The sequence below is a fragment of the Cyprinodon variegatus genome, unplaced genomic scaffold (genome assembly GCF_000732505.1).
Source record: "Cyprinodon variegatus isolate N-32 unplaced genomic scaffold, C_variegatus-1.0 Scaffold228, whole genome shotgun sequence".
Taxonomy (NCBI): Eukaryota; Metazoa; Chordata; class Actinopteri; order Cyprinodontiformes; family Cyprinodontidae; genus Cyprinodon; species Cyprinodon variegatus.
The window spans coordinates 942,798-955,957 of NW_015150681.1; the positions used below are offsets into that span (position 1 = coordinate 942,798).

At 37.6% G+C, this 13,160-nt stretch overlaps 1 protein-coding gene across 1 annotated transcript in view; it reads right to left on the reverse strand.

The window, feature by feature from the left end:
* Positions 1-7,275: 7,275 nt before the first annotated feature.
* ankrd52 (ankyrin repeat domain 52) overlaps positions 7,276-13,160 on the reverse strand; it is a 22,158-nt gene continuing 16,273 nt past the window's right edge. Inside the window, exons 25-28 of the mRNA XM_015381101.1 lie at positions 12,521-12,603; positions 12,319-12,401; positions 11,147-11,238; positions 7,276-9,482 (exon numbers count right to left, since the gene is read on the reverse strand). Coding sequence (XP_015236587.1) covers positions 9,211-9,482; positions 11,147-11,238; positions 12,319-12,401; positions 12,521-12,603 — 530 coding nt within the window. The 3' untranslated portion in view covers positions 7,276-9,210. The remainder of the gene's footprint in view (positions 9,483-11,146; positions 11,239-12,318; positions 12,402-12,520; positions 12,604-13,160) is intronic.

Here is a 13,160-nt window from a genome sequence, read left to right on the forward strand (position 1 = left end):
TAGTTTCACTTTTTAAACAGAATTTCAGAAGGAAAAAACTTCTGGTTATTGAGATGCACCTGATTCTGACTGGATCAGCAGCTGCTGTGATTTAAGCTGAACTAAAGCTGGCTAATGTGAGCAGAGTAAATTCATTGGTCCTGTTGTCATCCCAGGTCTGGAGACCGCGCTGCTGGTGATGGCATCAACTCCTTTACACACAGTAGAATAGGACATTTGCAGACTTGTAAATGAGGTAATCAGCGTTATGCTAAATAGGGAACCCTGTCGTTGACGCACCTGCTCACTTCATTCACCAGCAAAGCAAAAAAGAAAAGAAAAAGGGGAAGGAAGAGGAAGACAGGACCAGGGAAGAAAAAGCAAAAATCAAATTTGGAATGTCAGGTGGACAAGCCAACTTTTGTTTCCTCCTCCTATGCTTGTGAAGGTGCAACGTGGTAATAATTTGATTGTAATTCATCACTTGCCCTGATTCAGAGTCCTTCCACGTATAAGGGCTCCTTTTAGATTTCCCAGATAAGCCACTCACATTAAAACAGGCGACCTATTGTTCAATTGTTTCAAAATTCACAATAAATTAAGGCTGCCTCTGCAGCAGAGTAACACCTGCTTAAAGTCCAGTTGATAAAGAGTATTGATAAAAGCTCATTAGTTGCAATAAGGTGGTAAAATCTTCAGTGAAGCAGACTAAAAAGAAAAAAAAATGAAAGGGACTACAAATACTACCAACTAAGATAATCACAAAACATGCAAAATACATCCTACAGCCAAAAAAAAAAAGCACATTCATGGGGGCTTCTAATGGGGCAATTTCTCTCATATGGCTCTGCTTTAGAGTAATCAAGATCGGTGAGAGACTGCTTCTACGATGGACTCTCAGATAGCGAGTCCAATAAGGTGCTCCATCAGAAGATCGCTGTCTTTTTTCACCTGCACACAATACTTGGTTTCATTCATTCATTCATTTCAACAGGGGTGAACCGTAAACACTACTAAGTGTTTCGAACATCGATTTCCTTTGTGTAAACACATCCCCCTCCCCAGTAACATCTTCTGCTGGTGAAAACAAAACGGCACTTTCAAGGGGAATGTTTCTCTAAAACCACAATCACAGGACCTCAGTAATAGATTCTGATAACACACAGGCTATGGAGCAGGTATAAATCTCGCAAGTTTCACTGTACAAGCTTTAGGCTACACATTAAAAAGGGAAGGGTGTGAATATAAAAAACCCTTAATGCTTAACATTGAAAACAATATAAGGCATTTTAGATTTCCTTTATTTTCCTCAATATGCCTAAATATTCTTAAGGAGACTACCAGAGGAGGAACGGAGGATGCATATAACTCATACCTACACATGCAAAGGAACAGGTCTAGTCCAAATTACAATACCATCAAAATCCGTCCATTAAAACAACAAACGAAATTTCAACTTGTGCACGGTCCTGTTTGAGCAGGCAGCGTTTAAACTGACCAGATAATCACAGCTTTAAGGACACACCTCACTTTCAGATGACGCCTCTCTGAATACAAATTAGAAGACCACTGAAATCCTTCATTTGCTACAGATCACTTTTGGTCTTTTGACAAAAAAATAAGGGATTGTGAGTCAAACTTTTTTTTTCTCAATCGAGGAAGCGATGATAAACATAAAGGTTATTGCACTTATATCCATTTCAAAACGAGGTCAGCTTGACAGAAGGTTTTCATGCCTTAACGTGGTAGTAAGACAACAAAAGTTACGTCACTTCTAGCATATGGTCACACCGCTTTTAACACTGCACACAGCTACAACCCTATTTCTATTTTAGTCTAACCTAAATAACACAATACTATCTCCACAATCAATTTGCAACAGTCACAACAAACAGTTCACCCTAAAGTCCGATGACAACTTGGTTTGCACTGTGAAGTTACTAATCATAGATGAAAAACCCAGAAGGTCGAGAGGAATAATCAGAAGCAGCTCTGGAATTTCAGACAGCGGTTTCTCTCTACAGTTACTGTGTTTCTAATAATCAAGCCTTGCAATTTCTGCATTTCACATAGAAATGTTCTTTTTTCTTCCTCTCCCTCACATCTTGGCCTAAATTTGGTTTATTTTGCCTCCTATATTACGGAGAGCCCTCCGAGCGCCGAGGTGCCTTCTTTGGATTTGTGCTTTCAATCTACAGATCATTTTCCCACAGTTAGATGTGCCCGAACAAAGAAAAAAAAAAAAAAAAGAAAAGAAAAATAAGTCACATCAGTAATGTGCAATTTCTTCTATCCTAATTGTCACAGAAAACGTAGAGAAATCCAAGCTAATCTAGAGGCCGTAATTTAGGCTTAGACTTTTAATCAAAATATCATTTAAAGAGCAAATATCATCAATGAAACAAAGGCCTTTGCAGCTTCTTTTTCAACTATATTCCTTTGCTTTAAGCCATGATAAGCTGCTTCAGTTAAAACTCATTTTCTTTTTTCCCGTGGCTGTCCCAAAAGAATGAAGAAAGCGTGAATATATAACTGAGTGAATAATTTATGTCCGCTCCTTGCAGGGGACTTGACATCGATACTAAACATTTCTTTTCATTCAACAATTAAGAAAATGTTTTGTTTTTTTATTCCCAAACATGTGAACATTGGTGGGTGAAAACAGACTAAAAAGAGTTTGATTCTTGTTAGTGTTTGGGTTGTCTTGCACCTTCTAATCAGAGCAAAAATGTTGGCCATAACTGAAGCAGAAACTTCATCGGTCTGAATGCAACCAGAATTTTAGTAGTTTCTAATCACTCAACAGGGTACTGGTTTGTAAACATTTCCCTTGATTAACTGCTCACTGGATAATTCACCATATGAACTCAAATTGCAGCTAAAGTCTTTATTGTCTGTTGTCTATTGTATTTTGTCTACCTTGTGCTTACCACCTTTTGCTTTTAAAAGAAATTCTCAAGTCCAGCTATGTAAAAAAGTTATGAGCTACAAGCACAAAAGGGAAAGATTAAAGTAAGTTGTAAAAATGATGATATATGCCCTTTAAATGTCAATGCTCAGAGGGAGTTAAGTTCTGCCTTCACACATGTTCAGCGAGTATTTTTCTTTCCCCATTGTAAGGCTTCTGGGAAATACAAATGGAAGACCGTACCTTTCGGTAGTAACAAATAAAAGGCACCGTGCCACCTCTGTGCTTGGTATTACACAGGTCCTATTGGTGGGGTAGAGGGAATGAATAACCAGCTATTCAGACTGGGAAGGTGGTCATCTAGTGAACTTATATTGATTCGACTTGCAGAGGTAAAGTTTTATAGCTACCTTTAACGTCCCAGCTGATATTAAACTGGACCTTTTCATTCGGACTTGCACCAAATAACAGAATTATCTGTTGATGATAATGAAGGGAAACTGTCTGAAAGGGTTAATATGCGCTTCAGTGATTAGAGAAGAAGAAGACAGGGCTTGTGCATGTTTAGATATGACATAATTCCATTGAAAGTTGGAAACACTCACACTGCTATTATTGTGAATAATCTATGACTGACATCGAGGGGGAGAAGAAAAAAAACAAAAAACACACCACACAATCAATGTCAGCATCATCACACAAAAGATTACTGATGAGGTAAAACTGCAGGTCCAATAAAAAGTACAAGGTGCAGTTGGCTGCCCATTCGCAAAGGTAGGAAACATGAGACATCTGCCAACGCTGATCAAACGCTTCCGCATAGATCATCAGGTTTAGGCTGGTTTAAGCAGTATTACACAACCCACAAGATGGATTTACAACTTTTTTTTTTGTTTTTTTGTTTTTTTACTCTTTGTTAGCATAGCTGTACAAGCATCCTTCCTGTCTTAACATTTTATTTTGAGGTACACAACATCAATTCCCAGTGTCACTTGGCTCTGGATAACAGAGAAGCCATAGTTTGATTGTTTACAAGTGAATTCTGAATTCATTCACAGTGGAAAATATGGCGAAATCCCAGCCTCTCAGAACAATCTCATGGCAACCTTGAGATGCTACCTTAATTTATCTGTGTGCTTCTCGACTGCGGGACCTGAAAGTAGCCAATTTCTAAGCAATCAAAGCAAGTAGCATAACTCTATAGGAGATGTTACGTCTGGTGCTGCCAGGTTTTATTTTCTGTTATAGCATTTTAAGGCAAAAGGCTCAACAGTGGATCAGAGTTGAATTGAAATTTGCCATTTACTTCAAGTAAAAACCAAGACATCCATTGAGGCAAATCAATTCGGTATTGTATACTATGCTTTTTTTTTCTTGGACATCAAAAATGTTTTTTTTTTTTTGTCTTTGTAACACACAATATAAACCACCTTGTTGAACACACAAACAATGGATTGCTTTCAATACTAAAGGGACTACCTATATTCATAAAAAAAGGTCAAATTATAAAATAGAATTATACCAACACTAAGATTTAACAGAATGTTTGTTTTTAAATATTTTCTCATGCACATGTTTATATATTCTTCTTTTGAGTAATATAACTGGCCTAATGACATGCAGCTCAGAGAAAAAAAAAAAAATTCCTGTATAAGTTTGAGGAAGTTACTGACCGAGCAAATGTGATTCGGGTCTAAAAGGCAAATCAAGGTTTCTATGGCACTAAATGGGTGTAAATTAGGTGCGTTTTGTCAAATATAGGCTATTAATGAGTATGTGTCGCATCTACTGTAGACCTTTTTTGTCCCTCTTGTTTTACTGTAGTGTAAGGCAATCTCAATGGAATGGATGACTTTTAATGATAAATCTACACTGGTATAATTTAGGCGTCATTTTCTATACAGCTGCGTTATTTCCACTATAGATACCTAAAGAGGGGATAAGAAACTAAAAAAAAAAAGAACATACCAACATATTCAGATCTCCAAAGCAGGAAGACTACTACACATACATAAGAATAATCAGAGAGTTATATTTCTACATGCTACTGGTTTATTCATATCTACGCAAGACAAATGAAGAGAGACAGTTTAAAGTCTGGAGAAAGCAAACTGTCGTGCTCTGAACTGACCTCTACATTCATTTCAGTCAGTAAATTCATGGCTCAGATTTGATGGTCAGACTGTAAACTGCTTGAACATATGCATAAATCCACTGCTGCTCAATAGAGAGGCGTTCCCCTCCTTCCTCTCTCAACACATTTTGGCAAACAGGCCTTATTTTTGATAAAATATGACATCTAACCCGCATTTGAATCTTCCATTGGCATTGATGCTATGATTTATTGAATTGGCCTAAAATGGATGGCAGTGCAATATTTGTGCTGCACACTATTACACACTCACACACGCGCTATTGCTACAATTGGACCTTTCATTGCTTTCTCTTAACTAATATATTGTATAATATGCTTTCAGCTATATCACAGCTGTGACTAAGCTCCATGCACAATCACTGGTATCCCTGGTACACGAAAAAGTAAAATGAGATCAAAGGAGAAAAAAAAGAAGCATGTATAACAAAGGAAAAAAAAAAAAAAAAATCACATCAAGCGTCATTGCACAGGGCAACAGCTCCTTTTACTACACAGATAAGGACATTATGAGAGAAAAAAAAAACTCCCTGCCTAAAACCAGGCCCGCCTGACAGCACCTACAGATGGCAGAGTTGATATGGAGAACATTTAGTGAAGCCCATCTGCCTGAGGTGTCGCTTTAATCTCAGTAGTGACTTTACAAGACTTGGGCCAGAGTCTGTATTGTTTACAATAGGCTGGGTGATGGGAAGAGATAACACAAGTCATCAGGCAGTGGACACTGTGCCCAAGTGCTAAATAAAACCCACCCTTTCTTTAATATATATAGCTTTAAATAATGCATGGTTGGAGTACAATTTAGTTGCAGCCTTTGCTTATTTTCTTGAGCTTTCTCATCATTTCCTGTATGCAGCAGCAACACATGCATGTAAACATAAGTACATACATTAAATCTGCTCTACTTTGCACACTTAGAACCTGAACGTACTAAAGTGCGTGCTTGACTATGATTAAGTGCTGTAAGATTATTATTTTTTTTATTGACTTTTGGAACTTCTTGGCTTAATAACAAAATTTAGACTTAAGAGGTCTGATGGAATTAAGAAACTCACCTGCTGCTTTAGCAGGAATCCTGAGAGGAACAGTAAAAATATGTACCTACCCTCAGTGCTCAAAAGGGGGGTTTTCAACAAAATGGTTCCAGTGCTCAACCTGAGCAAGGTTTACATCTCATTCAGTCTATTCCTGATCTTCCATCACTTTTATCTTTAATTTTCTAGGTTGATCTCAGAAAGTATAACTAGACAAATTACATTTACCTCTTTCCTTAACAATGCAAACAGATATCACCATGTTAATTGAGCAACTCCGGTTTAAGATTAATACCGGCAGGAACTGCAGTTAGCGAGTAGAGCATGATTTCTTAACCGTATCCAATTACAGCAAAAATACGTTTAAAGACCAATCAGGAAATAAGAGTTTAATATATTTAAGAAAAGGTCCCATTTGCCGTCTGTACCTATAAACAATCTTTTACTGTTGAAGCAAAGGTCTTTTTTTTTTTTTTTTTTTTACTGCTTCTGATCAAAGAGCTTCTTTTATTTCAGTTGGTGCAAATAACAAACCAATTAATCATTTACAGATCGAGAGCTGGGAGGGTTTGATTCACAAATAACTGGTGCCAAATAAGCAACAGCAACAGTTCAGCACTGGAACTGGTTTTCTGGAAAAGCCCCAACTAACATTACAGCCTTTCTAAAAGGAGAACAAATCTCCTGTTTCAGTCAGTTATTGATGTTGAATAAAGTATTAATCTACAGCTCTAACTCGAGACTGCTGCTCTCTAAAGTATGTTTGTCAGTTTTAAAAACAAAACAAAATCAAGTTTATTACGCAATGTGAAAGCATGTTTTCCTTAGTTAAGTGTATTCAACAACAAAGCCTAGTCTAGGTCCTCTCCTCTTGTCCAGTCAAATAAACGTGTGCAATTGTGCCACTTCAATACCAGTGGACACCAAGGAAACCCATCTGACTCGGTGTAAGCTAACCACCGCCAGACGGCTCAACAACTAAATAGCATAGATAAAACATCTAAGAGTCACCAACAGCTCTAGTGGTCTGTTACAATCATCTTTAGTATGCTTAATACCAGAAAATGGGATGAGGAGGCAACAAAATTAATACAAATAAAAAAAGCACATATTTGGATTTCTGCTCTTCCTGAAATCTAAACAGGGACTGGCCAAGGCAAAGATGTTTCTTCTCTTCTTAGCCCTATTTTTTTTTTTTTTCCCCCCCTCAGAGAGATAATGACTTCCCCGTTTTACCAGCAATGCCAGAGAGTAAAGATAAGCCAAGCATTTATTTATGCATTTAAAACATTAGATACGATGGTGTAGCTGTAGTTAAACGCCGCGGCCATTGGGTGGGCGGCAACATAATCGCTCTCAGGGCTCGTCACCTTTGCCACTAAGCAATCCAACTGAAATGAAGTGTCGTAGAAGGCATGGGTCAAAAGGCATTTCTTGAGATGCCACAAAGGCAATCCAGTGCATTTAGGTTGACACTGACAGTAAAATGCCCGGCACGCACAGAGCCATTCGTTTAGTCTTTAGGTAAAACAAAATGGGGGAAAAAAAAAAAAGGAAACCAAAAACACATTCTAGGGAAACAAAAGCCCTTGTGACAGTGATTGTCTATTTAATAATGCTCAACAAAAAGGCAAAAAGAAAATATTGCTTGGAAACTGCCAAATAATAATAAAAAGAAGACTATTTTTTCAAACTGATCATCTCACCACCAAGAAGCTGTGATGTAGATTTTTAAGACAAATTCAATAGCTCCATGAAATACTGTTAGCGAGAGCTAACGCGTTAATGGCCAGCCGATAATTTAAAGACACACGCACTGAAAAAAATTAAAATAAACAAAAAGGAAAAAAAATCGTTAGTGCCTAAAAATGAGACTGATTGCTATTTTTCAGTAATCAGGCATTTTAAATTGTGAAATCTTCTCTGGAAAACACTGTTAAAGAGATGGGAAATAAATTGAAATGGCTTGTTCATTTATGTGCTCAGATAAAAGATGCTTCGATGAGGTGTTGTTGGCAGATATTACTAGTAAAGCCTTCATCTAGAAATAAACAAGGCCTCAGTCAGTCACTATCCTACAGCAGTTCTCTAAGTCTTACAAAAAAAAAAGAAAATATAGAAGAGAACGTTAGGCCTACGGACCCTGGGTGAAGATGAAGCAGCTGCTAAACGAGTTGACGAGGTATATCAAGATCTACTGTCTTTCTCTATACAGTACAGTTCATCTCAAATAAATAATTTATAGCCATAGTAGTGTTGATCAACTTTGGTCATAACTTATATGCTTAGAAACATTCTAGCTTAACGAACACTTATTTAGCATCTTAAAAAACCCCAACAAAACAGGGCCAGCACTCAGAACTTTAGGATGTTATGGTGCTGACCCCTAGAATGGCTCTCCTTTGGAAGGAGACATGCTAATGAATTCAGCAGCGTTTACCAAATCATCTTAAAATGCCAAACAATTCTAGGCCATAAGTTTAGAGTAAGCTAAAGATTTAACAACTTTATGACCCTTTTCTCCTAATTTCAGATTGTACTGTAGTACAAAAAAGCATTGCACTCTGAAGCAAAACCTTTGACTTTCCCTTGTGTGGTTCCTTCATAAAAATCTAGGCTAATAGACAAAAAAAAAAGCTCAAAAAACAAACAAAAAAACTCTTTGATCATTCTTTTGGGAAGGCTGTATGATCCTCTACAAGGTCACCTTATTGGTTAAACATGATATGACTTCTATTACATGATATGAAGGAAATGACAGCTGATAGAGAGACCTCCATGCTCTGAAAAGCTGGTTATATTGTCAGCAGGGTTTTAAAGGGTTAAATAATTTAGAGATGGCCAGATTGCTAGTGTTTATCTTAAATGCCTCATCTTAGTGACCTTGTAGAGTGATCTGCCTCTTTGCATTAAGCACTACCAGGAGATGGAGGAATGGGATCTAATTGCATAATAGGTTTGACTGCACCTCAAGAGAAGACCAAACGCTCACGCAGACAAACGATCACGTACATACAGAGAAAACAGACATGTGGGTGGGTGCTCTTCTGGTCCTCTTGACCATGTTTAAGGTAGTCGCCCCCTGGTGGTGGTGATGTTGATAGCAGCTGACCGAGTTTGAAGAGGGTCAGGTGACCTCACTCGGACAGACACCCGTCCAGGCTGACCGGTGCACCATGGCGGTCTTTGACGTAGCCGTTGTGGAGGCCATTGCTGGGCAGAGGGGAACAGGCGGCGGTGATGCCGCAGTGCTTCAGCAAGTTGAGACCCGCGGAGGAGGGAACGGTGGGCGAGGAGGAGGAGCAGGAGGAGGGGTCCCGCTGAGGGAAAGGCTTCATGGTAGACAGGATCAGAGCCAGGCAGTCGGCCACATCCTTGTTGGGCGCGCAGGCCAGAGCTGGGGTGTGGCCTGAACAACGGAAAACAATCAGGGTAAGTAAATCACATGGATTCATTTTTGGGGGCAACCAATTAACCCACAGAGTAAGTTACACTTTTTGATCAGTTGCATACCCCTTACAAATGTAAACCCCCCGATCCCTCAGTGAGGCCTAGAAGCACAAGATCTATATCCAGCCATTCAGACCAATTAGATGAGTCCAAGTTGGCGTTTCTTGTTATTACATTGACATTAATTTTTGCAATCAAAATATCCATATTTTTTGGAATGTTACAAAGTTAATAAGGTCTTATCCTGGATAAATCCTTTTGTATCTCTGTTTCTTTTTCTATGTCTGCTTCTGTCTCCTTGAATCCCAGTCGGCCACAGCAGATGGCCGCTCACTCTGAACCTGGTTCTACTGTAGGCTTCTTCATGTTAAAAGGGAGTTTTTCCTCTCCACTGTTGCTAAAAGCATGCCTAGTTGAATTGAATTGATTCCAATACTATTGGCTTGAAATTTTTTATTTTCCAAGTATTTCACCGAGTGCCCTATAAAGGGTTAAAGATTCTTACACCCAGCAACAAAAAAACGGTATAATAAAAATTAATAAACCAAAGTGATTCAGGCACTTTAGTAGGATGCACAGTCACTGTTCTGATCTGGTTCTATCAAAAGAACCAACTGGGTTTTTTGTCCACAGTAGAAGTCCAACTGTTTGATGCCCCACTTGTTTTATTTTGTTATTTCTTCAGGGACCGCAGTACAGAGACAGCTTAATTAGACAAATGCTATAATGTGTCCCATTGTGAATATTTTCAGTAACCCTGAGCTGCTGACCTCTGATTTTCTGTAGTGCTGTAGAGAGGCGTAAAACAGTATTTACAGCAGGGTTTAATAACACCATCTGACCCAATTATAAAACTGCTATTATTCAAGAATAAACCCAGCAATCTCACTTCAGTAGAAAATAGCAGTTGTGTGTGAAATGCTCATGGGTGACTGAAGTACAACAGCAATGACGATAACAGACAGAACTCGTGACTTTCAATATTTTTGGCCATATTTTTTCCCAGTGTCTAAGGCAAACAAACAAAAATGTAGCATTTAATGCGATTCAGCTAACGAAGAGTTTTGAAGAATAATGGAAAGTGTTGCAATAACCGGAAATTATTTTTCATCTCTGACCTTTATCACATGATGAAGTAGCCTACAATGACTGTGCTCCAACCAATAACTATTGCACATGCTTATATTGCATGATGAAGTTTTCACAATATATTTTACAGTTTTAATTTACATGTTTCTACAAAATTTGTGGGGTTTTGGGAGTCTTAAATTAGGAAGATTTAAAGTAAGAAAAGTTTAGAAAATGCTGCTTAAAAGATTTTGATTGGCTGTTGAACATCATGAGCCAACCTCCTGACACAAGAACCAGGGGTTCTAAAATGAGTAGGCTTTTAACATCGTTCTCCTTTAATCTAAGGGTTTTGGAGAAAACTTTGATATGCACTGCAAAGTTTGAGACAATATGATTAAATTCCCTGCCAACATAACGTTTTATTATGTACAACTCTTCATGTACCAATGAGGACTATAGTACCAAACCTTTTCATCTTTGACTTTACCCTAATAAATCTACAAAAACAGGAAATAAAAAAACAGGTAGCATAAAAGCTAGGAAGTTTCTCACCTTCCTCATCCACAGCAAGCACTGTAGCTCCTCTACTCAGCAGTGCCTGCACCACCGTGGCCAGGCCGTTACGAGCTGCAAGATGGAGGGGCCTGCACAAGACAAAGAAAAAAAAAATAATAATAACAGATCAGACGATCACTGGCATGAAAACCTAATTTCAACAGTATCTTAATTAAAAGATGCATCAAGAATTCAAAGATGAGAATACTTTAATTTATGGCTTTACTATAAAGAAAAAAATATTCTGGTAAGATGATTTAAAGGCATCAATTATTAAAAACCTGACACCACAGTTGGACTTTTAATGACCAACACAAATAAATGACCTTAGCTGTGCAATTATATGTCTGGGTGGAAACATCATGGCTTGATGTCAACATATTACTTTTCTGCTAATAGCAAATCTATTTAATTTAGTCTGATAAAAATTAAAGAGATTCAGATCGATCACATTAACTTCAATCACTGCTACAAGCTCTAAGCTTGTGTGTGAAATATATATATATATATATAGCAACATTTGTTTTCTTTTTATTGCAATATTTGCCTGAACTGTTTTGTTTTATATTGTTTTGAGCTGCTGAAACTGTCAAGGGTACACTTGAGGAATTGTGACAAAATAAATTCTGATTTTAATTCTAAGCTAAACGTTTCTATATGTTGTAAAAATCACTTGTAATGCAACAGTGCACAGTTGGCTAGATAGACATTAAGAATATTTCATTGTAGACTCATTTGTGTTATTTTTTACATAAAAAAAAAAAAAAAATAAGTTATTGCAAAATGAAACAATTTGTTACGTTCTTCTACCTTAAACTGAAAAACAGAATTTCCTTAATCCAAATGTAGATTTGTACAAATTCTGATTAACAATTATCCTTAAATTTAAAGGTGCTGTTTAGATGCAGAATATAAAAGTGCTTTAAGAGAACCAAGTGACTAAGAAGTGCCTGCGTCATCAAAGCGTCATCAATGTTAGGAAAAATGTCATGAAAAAAACTGGCCAAACGCATCACTTTTTATAGATGGGTAACTTTTTTTTTTTTTTTTTAACAAAGCAGAGGGAAATCAAACTACGTCATGAGACCTTATAGCAAGATAAGGTTGAAGGCTGTCCAGTGGTATTTTATATTCTGTTATGCAATAGTTTAGAAACTCAGAGTTCTTACATTTGCAGAGCACTGTTGGTGGCATTTATGAGAGTGGGGTTGTGGATCTCTCCCAGAATCAGCAGAGCGCACATCTCATGGGCCTGAAGACAAACGGTAAATAAAAGATGTATAAAATTATTGTCACCTATCTACTAAGTAATAAAGACAATCTTAAAAAGAATAAGAAAAGCAGGATTAAGCAGATATAAACAATGTGTACCTTGCTGCAGGCCAGGTGCAGGGCAGTGTTCCTGTTCTCATCCAGCAGTGTCAAATCAGCCTTGGCTCGGTGGAGGAGGATGGCTGGGCAGCAACCAAAACAAAGACATTTAGAACAGCCATTAGGATAGAAGACTGCAGCATCAAATAGGTTATAATTCCCAAGCTTTATGTCTGCAGCAGAATGAAACATTCCTACAAAACCGCAACAATAACATAAAGGTGTGCAAAAAAATGTGGACTAAAGGAGTCATCTGGGTTAAAGCTGTATTCTCGATCGACTCATTTAACAACCCTACTCCCTCCTTTCTAGATTTCAAATGTTTAAAAAAACACTATCTTTGGTAATTACTATTTAAATTTTTAGATACAAGGGCCTGAATCTAAAGAATCTAGGGTTAATTCATATCAATGATTACAGCAACTAAAATAATGCATTGACTAGAGGTGAGTATCGGCATGAGGGTTGCGATTCGATACATGTTGCGATACTTCGGTCACGATACGATATTATCCCGATTTTGCAGTATCACTATATATTGCCATGTTTTCCCCAGCTATCAAAATCAAATGATGAGATAAAACAGCAAGTGCTGTATATTTTCATCAGAAAATATTGATATGGTATTATTATCTATGTT